The 17,609-nt window shown below is 44.2% G+C and overlaps 3 protein-coding genes across 8 annotated transcripts; all 3 read right to left on the minus strand.

Annotated features, from left to right (window-relative positions):
* Positions 1-1,197: 1,197 nt before the first annotated feature.
* LOC119287362 lies at positions 1,198-7,018 on the minus strand. 6 transcript variants are annotated; one of them, XR_005140822.1, is made up of 6 exons: positions 6,847-7,018; positions 5,132-5,850; positions 4,122-4,253; positions 3,310-3,633; positions 2,521-2,574; positions 1,198-1,781 (listed from the first exon to the last, which is right to left on the minus strand). XR_005140822.1 is itself a non-coding variant. In XM_037566901.1 (2 exons), exon 2 carries the CDS (start codon positions 5,766-5,768, stop codon positions 5,268-5,270), a length of 501 nt encoding a protein of 166 aa, XP_037422798.1. In that variant the 5' UTR covers positions 5,769-5,850; positions 6,847-7,018; the 3' UTR covers positions 4,265-5,267. The 6 variants fall into 6 exon arrangements, 1 of the variants encoding a protein (XP_037422798.1); XR_005140821.1 differs by having other exon boundaries at positions 3,310-3,646; XR_005140820.1 differs by having other exon boundaries at positions 3,310-3,651.
* A 124-nt stretch (positions 7,019-7,142) lies between these two features.
* LOC119289391 lies at positions 7,143-9,035 on the minus strand. The gene is made up of 2 exons (XM_037568722.1): positions 8,617-9,035; positions 7,143-7,446 (listed from the first exon to the last, which is right to left on the minus strand). The coding sequence occupies exons 1-2, from the start codon at positions 9,016-9,018 to the stop codon at positions 7,420-7,422; spliced, it is 429 nt and encodes a 142-aa protein (XP_037424619.1). The 5' UTR covers positions 9,019-9,035; the 3' UTR covers positions 7,143-7,419.
* A 3,326-nt stretch (positions 9,036-12,361) lies between these two features.
* LOC119287365 (monothiol glutaredoxin-S7, chloroplastic-like) lies at positions 12,362-16,956 on the minus strand. Its single transcript, XM_037566903.1, has 2 exons — positions 16,444-16,956; positions 12,362-12,643 (listed from the first exon to the last, which is right to left on the minus strand). Exons 1-2 carry the CDS (start codon positions 16,877-16,879, stop codon positions 12,588-12,590), a joined length of 492 nt encoding a protein of 163 aa, XP_037422800.1. The 5' UTR covers positions 16,880-16,956; the 3' UTR covers positions 12,362-12,587.
* Between the last annotated feature and the right edge of the window lie 653 nt (positions 16,957-17,609).

Here is a 17,609-nt window from a genome sequence, read left to right on the forward strand (position 1 = left end):
TCCTCATCTTTTTGTTCATTATTATTCCGCATCCCAGTTGTCTGATTGTCTCCTGTGACCACATGATAGCCCTACATGTCAGCTTGGCGGGTCCTGCATGTCACTTGCAGGAGGTTGATTCGTGGATTCCATATTCGTAATACACCTAAGATAAAATTAACACATGGACATGACATATACACGTGGATCTACACATGGACACGTCACGTAGGCGAAATTGGTGAGGTGTTCGATCAGTCGTTTTGAAGCATTGTGAATTAGTAGTCATGACCATTTAAATTGCTCGTAATCGGCTTGGCGGGTACCACATGTCAGGTCTGAGGCAATGTTGAGGTGGCTTGACACATGGACACGCCACATCAGCAAAACTGCTGATGTGTCTGACCAATCATTTTGAAGCATTGTGAATCAGTAGTCATGACCATTTAAATCGGTCAAGATAGACTAAAATGAGAGGTGTAGATCAGTGTTGTCTATGTTATGACCATTTTAGATAAGAAAATTACGATCTTCTTGACGAAAATGGTCATGACGATTTAGAGTTTGGACCCCCTCCCCCTCCCCCCCCAAACGGCTTACGACCATCTGCCGCACAATGGTCATAGATTTATGACCAATTCACCCACGGTCACTACGAAAAGGTCACAATTAAGCATATTTCTTGTAGTTCGGGGAACGCCTCCTCCTCTCCTCTCTCTGGCAGTTGTGCAAAAGAGGGGTTGATTGCTTTTTCTTTTTAGATCTAAGGGCGTGTATGCAAATGTTATGCCACGTCAGCTCCTTACAATTTGGTCCCACTTGTCAGAAAGTGATCAAATGAGCCAAATCACCCGATTAGTGCGATTTGCAAAATGTTTACCGAATCCGCGGTGATTTTTGCAAAAAGTTAGTGACCTGGTGATTTTCCGCAGATGAAGCCCCAAATGTGGTGGTTTTTTGCAATTCACTCCCACCTTCCTAAAAGCTTATCATAGTTTCCAAAAATTGTTATCCCCTCCGTCCTCACCACATCCCCAAAAGAAAAGTTCACCAACAAAGAAAGGGAAGCAGAAAGTGTTCCGCTGCAACAGAGGGCCGAGTGCAACCCAATCCTAGTTTATCTCTTGAATGTGAAGAACTCAACTACTATGAAACAATGCCACTCCCCCATATGTCAAATCTACCAATGTTGCCCTCATCTAAAAGTACATCCAATCATCGAATGAATTAGTATGCTCTGATGCAAAGAACAGGTTTCTCACGGAACAATTCATAACGAACATCGGCGTGTACTACTACAGCAGAGTCAAATTTTGAACCGTAATCATAATCATGGGAGAAGGAAAGGCAGAGAGCATATATTCCACCGGTACAGAGTGCCATGTGCACTCCAATCCTACTGAATGTGAAGAAATAAACCATTAAACATTTGAGACTGCCATAATCGTGGGAGAAGGGAAGGCAGAGCCAGAGAGCAAACCTCATATTTACATACCAACTGTGATGTCACACCCTCTGAAGAACTCGAATTCGATGTAGAGCTGCGGGGAGGTGTGCCAGCTTGAGTACTCCTTGAGCCACTGCTGGAGCGCCTCGTCAGCGAGCACATTGAGCGTTTCGAAGGGCACAACAAGCAACCACAGAACCTGCACCACCATGTGGGAGAAGCCACACTGCGGGTAGCCGACCAGAAACGTTGAGCGCTGCTTTGGCAAGACGTCAATGCAGACCACTTGGAAATTGTGGCCGCGGTAAACAAGAAAGCAGAGTACACCTTTTGCTGTTCGTATTATGTGAGACACCTGCAGAGGAGGACACTGCAATTCAGAATATAAGGTTTGTGTAATCAATGGCCAACTGCTAATGACAACTCAGAATGTAATCACCAAATTTATCAACAGGGTGTGGGTGTCAGCATTTTAACTTTAGGAACATAGTTACTCTTGTGTATAATATAGCAGTCAGAATAAACGGACAACGACACTACAGTTACCAAAAGCATTCTTGACATCCTTGTCCCGCAGGCCACAGAGTGAGAGCATAACACGCAGTAGCTTGATGTTTTTCTTGATGAAATATCAGCAGTACAACAAAATATAAGGGGCACGCATGTCTAGTAGATAGACAGAGGCGTACAGTTCAAAAACTTGGGCAGTAGCATGTGGTGCTTAGTGACAAAAGGTGACCGCTGCAATTAGGCCTGGGGAAGAGATTCAGTGACTTGTCAGACAAGCGCAACTATTCCTGCTTCCATCTCATATCCTCAGGGACCACTATTTTTGCTTGGAGCAACCCGAACTCATTTTGCAATTTCAAGAGACAAGAGCAGCAAGATCTAGCATCACAAGAGTATGAAACATTTGTAATTATACTGTTTTCTTGTAATAAAAGCACATGATGAATCTGATAGCTAGTCAACTATTTCCATAGCATTTTTTTTTTGATAAAAAGGGATTTCCCCCCGCCCCTTTTCTATAGCATATATATTTAAACTAAGTTTAATGTAGCAAGGATATCACAAAATATTGGCCAATAACATACCTTGAGCTATACATCAGCACTTGTTATGCAGAGGCCGGGGGTCATCCTCCTTTTCTAAAAAAAAAAACATCAGCACTTGTTACAGCTCCAGAGACAATAAATTAAGTTGTGCGCCAAAGATATGATATCCACTGGCTTCATTTCCTTGAGTTAGAAATGCTACAAGATTTAACTTCCAAGAATAGAAATTCCTGAATTAGCAAAACAATGAGAGCACGTTAATCCACAAAAATGCCCTATGAGTTCCCTACTCCCCCATATTCATCAACAGACTTAGCACTCAAGTCCCAACAGTTTTGGCTGAGTTCTTGGGCATGGACTACTCAAGAAACCCACATCAAGTCCCATCCCAACACACAGACTATGGGTCGAGTAGTTTATTTGACAAATAAATTGTGGAGCAACAAACTTAACTCTCTGTTGGCTTTTAACTTGATAAAACATCTCATCTTGACCCTGTTCCATCATGTTCATAATTCTTTCCGTCTCCTCTTTACTAATAGTCTACCACAGATTCTCAAACAATATTTCCAGTTTCCCTATCTAGTTTGAGCCGGCCGGTTGTGGCATCTTGTCTTGGCTAGTGGGTGTTTCTAGCCTTTTTTTGGCTCTGTGTGAGCTTTATGTGCTTTTTATTACTTTTGGAGACTTTGGAGACCATGTAACTTCTTTTTTGGTTAATAAGATGGCTGTATGCATCGTTCTGATGCAAAGGCCGGGGAATCCCCCTTTTCGAAAAAGAAAAAAAAATACATACCGAGAGTGATGTCGCCCCGCAGAAGAACTCACCGTCAATGCAATGCTGCGGCCAGGTGGGCCAGCTGGAGTACTCATTGAACCCCTGCCGGAGCGCCTCGGCCTCACTCACGAGCACGTCGAGCGAGCACAGGAACTGCACCACCGTGTGGAAGAAGCCGCGCTGCGGGAAGCCGACCTGACACATCGAGCGAGCACACGAACTGCACCACCGTGTGGAAGAAGCCGCGCTGCGGGAAGCCGACCTGACACATCGAGCGAGCACACGAACTGCACCACCGTGTGGAAGAAGCCGCGCTGCGGGAAGCCGACCTTACACGTCGAGTGCTGCTTTGGCAAGACGTCGGTGCTGATCATCTGGAAATTGTGACTGCGCTGAGCAAAAATGCAGAGCAAATCTTTCAGAAAAAAAACAGAGCATGTCTTGCTCTGCATATTCTGTGAGACATCCGCAGAAGAAGACAATGAAGATTCAGAATATAAGTGTATGATTTAGTGACTTCCTCAGGCAAACACAACTATTCCTGCTTTGGAGCAGCCCAACACTCATATTGCAGTTTCAAGAGACAATAAAATAGCCAGCAAGATATAGCGTTACTAGAATATGAAACATTGTAACTGTACTATTTTATTGTATAAAAGCACATGATGAATCTGATAACTAGTCATTTATTTCCATAGTATATACTCCCTCTGCCCCATAATATAAGAACGTTTTTGACACTAAAACGTTCTTATATTATGGGACGGAGGGAGTATATTTTAACAAAGATTGATGAAGCAAGGATATCACAAATTATGAAAATTTTGGCTACATCATATATAAATATTGGCCAGTAACATACCTTGAGCATTAAATCAGCACTGGCTACAGCCCCATAGATAACAAATTACGGTGTGCGACAAAGAGATCGTAAGTTCGTAACCACTGGCTTCATTTCCTTGAGGTACAAGACTAACTTCCAAGAATAGCAACCCTGAATTTGTAAACAATGAAAGCATGTTAATTCCATGTAAACTGCCACGCCTGCCATTTAAGCAATAAATAAACTGTCATACAAAATTAATAGAAACAGAGCATAACACATGAGCAGCTTTACTAACGATGGCATAGGTCAAAATTCACATGCATAAGAGCATGAATTGCTCGTTCTGTTATCCTTTAGATGCACGGTGTTACCCAGCATATGAACCTGAGATCTGGATCTAATTAGTATTAGACAAATCTGAATCCGATACCAGGCTATTGTGTAGTCTTTCACCGTTCTTCGAATAATTAATAATTCCCAGCTTCGATCAAAGACCGGCACACTCATTCAATTGCAAAACTGAAACACAAAAAAGCGAAACGTATGTACTTAAAACGAAGCTGTCTGATGAGAAGTCAGCCTAATTTGTGCCCAATAATTCTACTTCCCATTCAAACATTAACAAGCATCCATACAAAAGTTGCAGTGTTTATTAAGACTGAGGGCCTGCTTGGATTGGGGAATTTATTGTGTGCTCCTCAATATTTAAGTCATTTCACAGAAAACCTGCTCAATTCAAGCAGAGTCGGGCATATGAAATTCATCTTGACGACCCCCTCCTCATATGCGAGTGAGAAGAGTGCATACATGTAACAACACATGGACACATGAAAAAAAAATATTTACTTGTGTGCAGGTCGAGGACAACACCGTGACATACAGACTCACATTCCCTAACACAACGTACTTGGAAAGTATCTAGAAACAGACTATCTAGTGCATGCATATGTACCCAGAACAATAAGAAAGCAGATAACCACTGACAGCACGGACAAATTTTGACAGAATACAAATGAACCGCCGATCAACCAGACCAATCGACTTACCCTGCAGCACGTAGATCAGAGCTTAAAGGGGACGAATCCACCGACGGAGATGACGACGAGGAAGAGCAGCACGTAGATCAAAGCTTAAAGGGGACGAATCCACCGGCAGAGATGACGACGAGGAGCAGCAGGTAGTTCAGAGCTTAAAGGGGACGAATCCACCGACGGAGATGACGACGAGGAGCAGCAGGTAAGCGCAGGGGACGAGAACCCTGGCAAAATGATGGATCCGGCGCCCGTGGCTGCAGCGGGGCAGGCAGAAGGCGATCCCCAGCTCCACCGGCACGGCGACGAAGAGGACGAAGGCAAGGACGGTATAGTATGCGGCCTTGTAGTGGGCGAAGACAGGTCCGGCGGCCGGCTGGTGGAGCACGGTGGTGAGGGCCAGCACAAGGGTGAGGGAGCCCAGCCCCCACAGCGCGCGCCCCAGCTGCTCTACCGCCGGCGGCGAGGCGAACGGCACCACCCACTGCAGCATGTGGGTTATGCTCTCTAGGTCGGTCATGTCGGCGGCGGCGGAGGCGGCGACGCCGCTGCCTTGGGATAAGACCGAGATTGAAGTTGAAGTTGAACTCATGGAGGATGGAATCGATCTACAGTTTTGTTTGTGGGATACTGAGCTGTGGTGTGGACGCATTTGACCGTCCTGATGGCATCTGCCTCCACGTGTCCGATCTCAGCGCCCGACGGCCTCCGCCCAGGCTCGACGACTCTTTTTTCTGTTTTCATAAAAAAAAAAAAACAGGCGCGCCTGATTTTTCATCCTTGGCAGTGAGGAGCTAGAATCATGGGCTCATCCTTGGCGCTGAAACATGACATCTTAAGCTTCTGTCTCTAAAGCTGACCAGAACCTCTAACTAAGAAAGTGCTGCATGACTGTATCACCATATGAGTTCGTGACCGAAACTGCTCTGCATATGATGATTTTCTCGTCCGACTAGTACGACCAGAGACCAAATCATCTCTAAATGCTATGACCCACAAACTAGCATCAAGTCCCATCAGTTTTGGCTGAGTTCTTGGGCATGGACTACTCAAGAAAACCAACATCAAGTCCCAACTCCCAACACATAGACTATGTGCTGAGTAGTTTATTTCACAAGTAAATTGTGAAACAATGGGCTTAACTCTCTGTTGGCTTATAACTTGATAAGCCATTTCATGCTTTTAGGTTCCTTTCCATCTCGACCTGTCCCATCATGTTGAGAATTCTTTCCATCTCGACCTTACTGACGATAGTCGATCGTAGTTTCTCAAACAATGTTTCCATTTTTTCTTTTCAAAAAAGAAGAGAAAGAACATAGCCTTCAACGACAAAGGAAAGCAGAATGCAACAGGGTGCCTGACTCTGACTGCACTCCACTCCTAGTTTATCACTTGACTTTCAAGATCTGGACTAATTTACCAGTTGCAGTTATGACACATCCAAACTGACACATACCCTTTAAGCCGCAAGCAACACTGATGTGTCCTTCCTTAAACCTGATAAAATCTTATGCCTGAAACAGCTACGTGTTTCCATTTGCCAAATCTACCATTATTGTCCTCAGAAATTCAGAACATGCCAGAGTAATAATTATATTCCGATGCCCAGATACTAGACAAAACAGATTTCTCATAGAACAGTTCATACTCCACGTGTACAGTGTACTGTAACAGAGAGTCAAAATTTTGAACCATACTCCTGGGAGAAGGAAACCAAAGTGCATACATACCGACAGTGATGTCACATCCGCTGAAGAACTCGCCATCAATGTAGTGCTGCCGGAGGGTGGGCCGGCCGGAGCGCCTCACTGGAGAGCATGTTGAGTGAGCGCAGGATCTGCAACACCGTGTGGAAGAAGCTGCGCGACCGACTGCTGCTTCGGCAAGACGTTGGTGCTGACCACGTGGAGCAAAAATGCAGAGCACACCTTTCCAAAAAAAAAGAACAGAATACGTCTTGCTCTGCATATTTTGGGAGACGTCTGCAGAAGAAGGCACTGACGATTCAGAATATAAGGGTTGTCTATTCACTATTCAGAGGACGACTGCTAATGACAGTTCAGAATGTAACCAACAGATTTAACAACAGGGTGCCACCATTTACCTTTAGGAAAAAAAATCAGTTTATCAATCCTTGAAATCCTTATGCCACGAAAAATCAGCCTACATCATAAAAACTGTGCAGTAACATACCTTGAGCAGTACATCAGCACTAGCTACAGCACCAGCGATAACAAATTAAGTTGCGCGCCAAAGAAATCATACCACTGGCTTCATTTCCTTGAATTAGAATTGATAGAAGACTAACTTCCAAGGATAGCATTCCTGGACTGGTAAACAATGGAAGCACGTTAATTCCATGAAAAAGGCCCTATCAGGCATATACATTGCCACAACTTCCATTTAAGCAATAAATTAACTGTCATACAAGAGCAAGACAAACAGACAGTAGACTGTAGCGTAACACATGAGCAACGTTACTGATGATGGCATAGGTCCAAACTCACATGCATAAGGGCAGAAACTGCGTGGTCTGTTTATCCCTTAGATGAGTAGCATTACTCAGCACATATAACTGAGATCTGCATCTAATTACCAGGCCAATTAATGTGTACTCAAACGATCTGAATCCAATAACAGGCTATTTTCTAATTGTCCACAGTTCTGCTAATAATTAATAACCAGCTTCTATTTTCTAATTTACCAGGCCAATTAATGTCTACTTCTACTCATTCGATTTGCCAAGTCAAAACACCAAAAGGCAAAATGTATGTACTCAGAGATAATGAAAAGTCCACCTAACATGTGCCCAGTTCGTTTTATTTCCCAGTCAAACACTAATAAACAAGCATACAGCAGATTCGGGAACTTTTTAGTTATCCCCAGTATTTAGCTCAGTTCACACAAAATACACTCAATTCAAGCAGAGCCAGGCATAAAATCCATCTTGACAGACACCTCCTCGTATGAGAGGAAGAAGAATGCATACATGGAACACATGGACAACATGACCAGAACTTTTTGTTTTGTTTTCAGACCGAGGACAGCGCTGCCGCATACATACTTATATTCGCTAACACATCTTCCAGTATCTTGAGACAAAACCTACATACTCCATACGTATAACACATATCTTCCAGGATCTAGAACAAAACATACATGCTCCATATGTATAACACATGTCCTCAGTATCTAGAGACAAAAACCTATATACTGCGTATGTATAACACATATCCTCCAGTATCTAGAGATAAAACCTATATACTGCATATGTATAACACATATCCTCCAATATCTAGAGACAAAACCTATGTACTGCATATCTGCCCAGAAATAACCAACCAAATAATCACTGACACCACCGAGAAACTTCCACCAAATACAAAATTAACCTCCGAATCAACCGGACCAATCAACAGAATACATCCAGGCATCTGTGCAGCTAGTAGTTTTGACCTTGCATAAGATCAGAGCTTAAAGGGGACGGCGAAACCACCAACCGAGATGACGACGAGGAGCAGCACGAATGCGCAGGGCAATAGCCCTGTGGCAAAGCTGAGGAGCCGGCCCCTGTTGTTGCAGCGTGGCAAGAAAAAGGCGGTCCCCAGCTCCACCGGCACAACGACAAGGAGGACGGTCGCGAGAATGGTGTAATAGGCTTCCCTGTAGTGCCCGAAGACGGGCCCTGCAGCTGGCAGGTGGAGCACAGTGGTCAAGGACAAAACAAGGGTGAGGGAGCCCAGCCCCCACAGCGAACGCACGAGCTGCGCTACCGATGGCGGGGAAGCAAACGGTAGAACTGACTGCAGAATGTTGCTTATGGTGGATCGACCGATCTCCAGGTCGGGCATGGCGTTGTCCTCGACGCCGTTGCCCTCAGGTTGGGACAGTGCGGCCCCCATGGATGAATCGATCTCGAGTCTCGTTGAGTTGTTCTGTCTGGGCAGGAAGATCTGAGAAGGAAGAGAACAGGGGATGTACATACAGTCAGCAGCAGCCAAATAAGCTTACCTGATAGTCGGACGAGACTTGCCTGCTCCCCTCCCGTGTGCCCATCCGTGCTCCCATATACGTGGATTGATTTGATTGGAACAAAATAAGACCCGGCCCCACCCCTTTAAAATCAGGGGGGGAGATGATTAGATTAGAAAGAAAAAAGAAAAAAAGACAGCCGTTGGATGAGGTGGGAGCACGGATGGGAGCACGGGAAGGGAGCAGGCAAGCCGGATCCCTGATAGTCTTGTGCAATCCAAATACTACATGCGGAAATAATTTTATATGAAGTAGTATAACTTACTGCAAGTCTAACTAGCAATGTTTAGAGGAAACTATACCGATGTATAGCTAGCAACAAACTCAGAGTGTTATCTTGGTGTGAAATATGTACAGATGGGCTAAATACCAGGAAGCAGGCAAAAATTGCACCCAGTCTAAAGCAGCAGCTAAAATGTTTCTGGCTGGATATAAATCATCTCAGATCTACCATGAAAGGATTCCAACTAGAACAGGTAAACAGTTATTTCTAGACAGGCAAGAAATGTGTACAACAATCAGTTTTCTGAAAACAAAAACCTCCTATGAATATGACTATGATGCGTCATACGAATGGACACAACACTGCTAGTTATTGCATATGGCTTTGAACTAGGATGGGAAATCCCCGAAATGGTCTTCCCCAACAGTAGGAGTAGAGCGATAGATGCAGAGAAGAAAAGAACAGGAAATGGGTATTAACGATAATCCAATTTAGGCAGCTATACCACAGTTGTGCAGCGTGAACAGTTACTCACGGTAATTTAATTCGAGGCAGCTATTCGACAGTCCAGTCAACCACAGATACGAAGCATGGACAGATATTCAAAATCAACAGCGTATGAAGCATATGCGTCACAGCAAAAAAATTATGTAAAAAGGGGATTTTATAGGGGATGCTCCGCGGGAAAATGGAGACTAGCAGACTGAAATGAAAATGCAACGGGGACACCGGAGGATGGCGACAGGGATTTGACCTCTGGGCTCTGGGGGATGGCGACGGGGGGATCGGAGGATGGCGCCGGACCCGAGACGCGATTGGAGGATGGCGACGGAGATTTGACCGAGGGATAGCGGGACTATAGGCCAATATTTTAACATTCACTTTATTTCATAATAAATATAGTGCACTGCGTTTTTTGAAATTTAAGTTTGATCATAATTTTAACCAACGTGATGGCTAAGGCTGGAACAAAAATTATACCATTTAATTCGTATTAGAAAGAAGTTTTTAATGATATAATTTTTCTATTGAATTCGTATTCGAAAGAAGTTTCTAATGACACAAATTTAGTCGCCCATGTTGGTTTAATTTATAGTCAAACTTAAATCTCGAAAAACACGGACGCACTATATTATAAAATAGAGAAAGTAACACATAGCCGATAACTGATTTTAACTTGTTAAACTTAACAAGTTTTTTTTTCAGGAGCTAACGAGTTTTGCGAGCACCCCGTTAATATAACACAACACCTATTTTATGCTAAATGGCAATATTTCTTAGCATCTCAATCCATCTATTCCATTTAATCCGTCCAACCTAACTCATGAGAGACAAATAACTAGTGCTGAAATTTAGTCTATTTTTGGACCAACCCAATAACAATTTTAAGATTCCTAATAGATCCTAGAGACCCACTTAGCCCATTCATGCAAGATAAGAGATGGATTAAAGTTTATTAGTCTCATACTGCTCACCTAGTAAGAGTTATACCTTGTTATAAGGAAGGTTGTTTCTTCACATGTATAAGGATGAGAATAAGACAGACATTCATGTGCGCTCCTCCGCCGCCGCCCACCTGGTCAAGACGCGTCGCGGGTTGCGGAAATGAGCCGAGCCGCTCTTCAGATAGGCACATCAGAACTTCGTCTGCCTCTCGCCACCAAGTTCCAAACTTTGAGCTGCTGCTATGTTCGTCCACATCCCGGCTTGCGGCGTGCACCGCAGGTCGGGATAGTAGGCCTTCAAAATCCCGCCACTTCGAGTTATATACCGGAGAAGGGCGATAAGGTTTTTGAAGAGCGCTATGCGGGACTATTGACTTCTTCATCACGAAAGCCACGGGCGTCGACGACTTCTTCCTCGGCATCGACAACCTCTTCGACGACATGACCGGCGACGACGTCAACGCCAACCCCAATGTTACTGCCACGGCTCAGTACCTCTTCGTGTTCTTTTCTGATTGAGATTCTACCACGGTTTCTTGTTCTAGATATGTTTTGTTCAACTTCACTACTTCAGATGCTATTTGCATACTCTATGTGGGATTGCATGACTTGTCTTATCTCTACTATGATAGTCATGTTTTATCTACTATTTTTATTATTAAAATCATATGGTAAATTGCTCATGAGCCTCCATATGTTCTAGATATGATCATATTTTCAACAATAAAAAAAATCTTATTATAGGCAATTTACCCCGAATGGTTTTGCTGCTTCCATGAGACCTCCTATGTTTGAGGGCGTGCACTATAAGACGCGTGAGAGCCGTTCTATGGTTTCAAACCATTAGCTACTATGACGCCACCCTTCGTAAACCTGAAGGAGTTCTTGATCCTCAACAGGAACAAGCTTTTCAGAAAACGGATACCTTGTTTAAGGCTGTTCTCGTGAGTGTTCTTGGTGAGAACATAGTTGCTGGCTATGCGTCAAATGATAATGGCAAGGATACATGAGATGCACTCGAGGCCAAGTTTGGGGTCTCAGATGCCGGCACTAAGTTGTATATCATGGAACAATTCTATGACTACATGATGACTGATGAGCGCTTCATGGTTGAGCAAGCGGACGAGATAGTCATTTGTTAAAGAACTTGAACACTTCAATTGTATGTTACCGGACAAGTTTTTTGCCGGAGGCATCATCACTAAGCTTCCTCCCTCATGGAGGAACTTTACTACCTTCCTCCCTCATGGAGGAACTTTGCTACCTTTCTGAAGCATGAGAGGCAGGAGTTTTCTGTTCCGGATCTCATTGGGTACTCTTGATGTGAAAAAAAAGGCGAGACCATCATCATTCTTCAGTTCAGGGACATTACAGATATTTCAGCACACAACTCATCTCATAATCTCATACCACAATCTTAGAAAAGAACTCGATGGCTGATTCTGTCGGAAGCTGATTCTGGATAATATAATCAAAAGGTAAAAAGATCATCAAAAAGCTGTTGAGGAAGATCATCAAAAACCTTACCCAGGGTTGCCCTCCATGTCACAGGAAACCATCGTGCAAGCGATTGACCACACATTGCACAAAATTTATCATAGACATTAGACAAAGTGCATTGTACATTTGTAACTCACTGCTTCATAATTTGAATCATCTACAACTTAGCAACTGTATCTCCACTTTTCTGCCGTGGGCTGAAAGAGTGCGTACGATCGACAAGGGCTAGAGCATATATAATGGTTTACTGTATGATGTCGCCCGTCATTCGCTAAGAGCACATTGCTTTCTCCAGCGTCTCCTGCAGTTCCCCACTCTTGTATGCCTCTGCAAAACATACAGCAGCGTAAGCGTTAGAAACTCGGTTCATTCAAGCACTGATTTCAAACACAAACAAGTATACAAGAAACATTAACACTAATCATGGGTATAATGAAGAAGCAGTGATACTAATCCTTCTCGATAACCATAATTTCGATACAAAAAGATCTCACATTTTCGTCAACAAGGTGATCCTTTTGACACCGCAATGTTGTACATTTCTCATCTGTACTTGATAAAACTAAAAAAGTGCTTCCAGTTCATGAGCCTACAACACATACAGTTCATGAGCCTACAATACATAATCTGCTGCTCCTTGACTAGAATGGTGTGGCAGCAATTTAAGCTAAGTGATTGGAATTTTGCACCAGTCCTGGAAATTGGTGTTCCCAAAGGCTGGCATTATTCCATGTCACTGACACTGAAGCATAAATAATAACAATGGATCTGAGCTCGAAGCTGTACTAGGAAGTGTCTGGTCAGAATGTTACTTGAACTTGGAACGGGAGCAGAACAAATGAGATCGCTCATGCTGCAATGTTGGCCGGTTTGATGTTGGCAGCCGCGAAAAGAAGGTTACCAACTTACATTATGATGGTCCTTCCTGATAATGTTGAAATCACAGATGGGATAAACGCATAGTACAGAGGGAATCTTACAGCAAGAAACAAAGCAATATTCCAGGGGGGAAAAAGCAATTTTTCCATCTTAAGAGTTGAGATTTTGTGATTACTATTTCAACTGCTACTAGTACTTCGGAGTTTAGACTTTAGAGCATGGAAAGAAACACTATGAATGATTGAAGTCGCTATATTTGTTTGGGGGATTTGGAGCAAGTCACATCACCAGATGTGATCCGTACTGTCTGACAACCATCACCAGACTTTAACAGTCCCAACAGTCCCAGCACATCCTGGGATGAAATGAACTTACTAGGCGGTTTCAGACTAGAAAAGAAAAAAGTATGCCTATCTGAAGTGCTGCAAATAGTGGGCATGAAACTATTGATGATGGTAATGATGGTGAGCAGGTGGGGGAGCAAGCATCTTTTGTTACTCATAATAAATATGGATTGTTTGTCATCAAGTTAACTTGTAGAAAAGGAACACTGAACCCGTCCTGGAAAACTTGTGGAAGCTACAAAACAGCTTCTTAGTTTACAACAAAGCTGTTGATCAGAACTCAGCTAGTCTGAGTATTGATGTACCATGATAATTTCTGATCCAAGAAATTGGCACCATCTAATATGGGAAAACTTGTGGAAGCTACAAAACAGCTTCTTAGTTTACAACAAAGCTGTTGATCAGAACTCAGCTAGTCTGAGTATTGATGTACCATGATAATTTCTGATCCAAGAAATTGGCACCATCTAATATGGGAAAACTTGTGGAAGCTACAAAACAGCTTCTTAGTTTACAACAAAGCTGTTGATCAGAACTCAGCTAGTCTGAGTACTGATGTACCATGATAATTTCTGATCCAAGAAATTGGCACCATCTAATATGGGAAAACTTGTGGAAGCTACAAAACAGCTTCTTAGTTTACAACAAAGCTGTTGGGTTAATTTGATAAATGCCACTCCAAATTTGGCGATTCCGAGAAATGCCACTGCAATTTGCAAACTTTGAAAAATGCCATTTCATGCCATTTCTTTCGAAGTCTGTAGTGGCGTTTTTCAAAGTTTGCAAAAATTGCAGTGGCATTCTTCAAAGTTTGGAAATTGCAGTGGCATTTTTATGAATCACCATAATTGGAGTGGCATTTATCTAATTAACCCCTCTAATATTGGCAAGAGCCATGGCATTCTCAATATATTTTTCTCTCTAAAGTTGACTACAAACTCTACTAGGCAAGTGCCACATCATCATACGTGTCCCCTACTCTCCAAAGTCCCAGCAGTTTGGCTAAGTTAGAGCATGGAACCCTGAGGCAGACTACTGAATAAACCAGTCCATAGACCAAGTGTGACACTAATCTTTCTTGATAATCATAATTTCGATGCAAAAAATCTCACATTTTCTTCAACACCGAATTCAGATGTTCTAGATTATATAAAGGTAGAGATCTGCAAGCTGATCTTTTTCAAGCTTGAATGCCACACATTCATAGCATGGAATGGTCTAATAAAGCTTTCGAGTAGGTGACTCAGCAATGCATAGTCTGCTGCTTGATTGGAATGGCTTACCACAAATTTAAGCCATGTGGCTGGAATTTTGCACCAGTCTGGAAATTGGTGTTCCCAAAGGCTGGCACTATTCCATGTATTTGACACCGAAGCATAAATAAAAATAATGGTTGAGCTTTCATGTATACTAGGAAGTATCCGGCCATGAATGCTAATCGAGCTTGAAACAGGAGCAGAACAAATGAGATCCTCGCCTGCTGCAATGTTGGCCGGTTTGATGTTGGCAACCGCGAAAAGAAGGGTACCAACTTACATTATGATGGTCCTTCCTGATAATGTTGCCGCCATAGATAGATAATGTCATAGCACAGAGGGGGATCTTACAGTAAGAAAGAAAGCAATGCTCCTATTTTGTAGCACAGAGGGGATCTTACAGCAAGAAACAAAGCATTGTTCCCATTTTGAGATTTGAGATTTCGGGCTCTATTTCAATTGCTTCTACTTCAGAGGTTTCGGGCAACGCTGGGAATGATCAAAGTCACGAGACAAAATTACGATTATAGGAAGCCATATTTATTCGCAGGACTTGCAGCAAGCCACATCGCTTCCGTACTGTCTGACACTATCACCAGACTTTAACACTACCACAGTCCAACTCATCCTGGCATGAAATGGACTTGTTATGCAAGATTTCTGCCTAGAAAAGAAAACTTTGCACCTACCCAAGGTGGTGCAAATAGTGGGGATACAACTATTTTTGATTATGATAATGATGGTGAGCATGTCTGGGAGCACACCATGGATTCTAATTAGCAACAGGAATATCCATGCGTCTTTTGTTGCTCATACAGTAAAGATGGATTGTTTGTCATCAAGTTAAGTCATAGGAAAGGAATACTAAACCCATGCTGAAAAACTTCAGGGAGGTACAAAGCTGGTTCTTAGTTTACAACAAAGCTGCTGATCAGAACTCAGCTAGTCTTGATAATTCTGATCCCATAGGTTGGCATAATCAAATTCTGATATTGGCACCAAGCCATGTCAACTCGATCTTTGTTTTCTCTCTAAAGCTAACTGCAGACTATAACTAAGCAAGTGCAACATCACCATGCGTGTTCCTACTCTCCCAAGTCCCAACAGTTTGGCTAAGTTATAGAGCATCGAATCCCTGAGGCATTCCCGCACACATAAGCACTGCATCAGGTAGACTACGGAAGAAAGCAGTGCGGCTACTTCGTCCGTCACATTTCTACACTAATATGGAGATTACAAAGAAACAGAGGGACGAGTGCAATCCAATCCTAGTTTATCTCTTGAATGTGAAGAACCCAACTACTCCTATTTAAAACTGACACTGCCCCAAAACTCTTTCAGTTACAAGAAGCAGCATGAATGTAGTGTGCCTTGAACATGAGCAAATTATATGCCTGAAACAGCTACACAGACATAGAGTTTTCCACATGCCAGATCTACCACTATCGCCCTCAACTGAAAGTATTTCAGGTTAATGACGCATTGCTACGCCCCGATACTAGAGAGAAGAAAATAGGTTCGTCACAGAACAATTCACACCATAACATCAGGCGTGTAGTAGCACAGCAATAATTCTCAAATTTTGAACTCGCCGTCGATGTAGAGCTGCGGGAGAAGGAAAAGGCAGAGGGCTCATATGTATACATACCGAGGGTGATGTCGCATCCGCCGAAGAACTCGCCGTCGATGTAGAGCTGCGGGAAGGTGGGCCAGCTGGAGTAGTCCTTGAGCCCCTGGCGGAGGGCGTCGTTAGCAAGCACGTCGAGCGTCTCGAAGGGCACGTCGAGGGAGCGCAGGATCTGCACCACGGTGTGGGAGAAGCCGCACTGCGGGAAGTCCTTGGTCCCCTTCATGAACAGCACCACCTTGTGCGCCGACACCACCTTGTCCAGCGTCTCCTTCATGCCCGCCGGGGGCCCCTCGGCCGCCGCCAGGCGCCGCACCGACCGGAGCCGCAGGGCCGGGGGAGGAGGGGCCGTCCGGGGGAGCGCCACGGAGAACCGAGCGGGTTGAGGTCGCGCGGAGAGGGGGAGCGGGAGGGCTGCGCCGGCGAGCGCCGTGGCGGAGGGGGCGGCGGCGGCCATCGCGGCGGGCGGCGGGTGGCGTGTGGAGGTCGAGCGCCGGCGGCGACGGATGCAGAGGACGGATGAGTCGTGGCTGTGGTTGACTGGATGGCAGAACCGTCATTTGCTTCTTCCTCGCGACCTTTTGTGGCCCGCCGAGATTCGAGAAGGCCGGCGAAGGTTTCTTGGGCCTGCCAGACAGGAGTATGAGAAACAACCACAACTGAGCTCGTGGTCCCATTAACTGCAACTTTCAAAATTTTGACCAAAAACTACCGTATTTTCTACTTTTGTGCCTAAAAACTATCAAAAACGATTGATGACCGTTTTAGACGATTTAAACATGTTTATGACAACCGGACCATTAGGTTGACGTGGCAGGAAAGTCAACTATGTTAGGTTTGACCATCAGATTGGCCGTTATGATAGGTGGGGCCATATTCATCATCAACCCTCTTCTCCCTGCAAATGTTTTCTCTCTGGGACATCTAGTCAAGCATCTTGGATGCCTGCCGGAGCTTTGGTTGGATGAGTTGTGAGGGTTGCAGAGGCGCCCAGCCCTACCATCGCCGTCCGCCACCATGCCGGTGCTTGGCATCGCAGGTGCGAGCTGGGGTGCAAGCAAGCAGGACCAGCCGGGAGCTCAGTCTCGCAGGAGCAACCGAGCAAGGCGGGATGTGTCCAGCTCTATCCTCTGCTGCTGTACCGCATGAACCTATCCAGTCGCCGGGGATGGGTGAGATGGCCTAGT

This window comes from Triticum dicoccoides, chromosome 4A (assembly GCF_002162155.2).
Source record: "Triticum dicoccoides isolate Atlit2015 ecotype Zavitan chromosome 4A, WEW_v2.0, whole genome shotgun sequence".
NCBI classification, from domain to species: Eukaryota; Viridiplantae; Streptophyta; class Magnoliopsida; order Poales; family Poaceae; genus Triticum; species Triticum dicoccoides.

Bases quoted from the DNA above. Each gene is read 5' to 3' on its own strand.
- LOC119287362 (XM_037566901.1), bottom strand. From the start codon at position 5,768: ATGCGTCCACACCACAGCTCAGTATCCCACAAACAAAACTGTAGATCG.
- LOC119289391 (XM_037568722.1), bottom strand. From the start codon at position 9,018: ATGGGGGCCGCACTGTCCCAACCTGAGGGCAACGGCGTCGAGGACAAC. The intron at 7,447-8,616 runs GTTGGTGGTTTC...ATTGTTTACCAG, and splicing joins TGCTCCTCGTCGTCATCTCG to TCCAGGAATGCTATCCTTGG.
- LOC119287365 (XM_037566903.1), bottom strand. From the start codon at position 16,879: ATGGCCGCCGCCGCCCCCTCCGCCACGGCGCTCGCCGGCGCAGCCCTC. The intron at 12,644-16,443 runs GTATGTATACAT...TATGTTTTGCAG, and splicing joins CGGATGCGACATCACCCTCG to AGGCATACAAGAGTGGGGAA.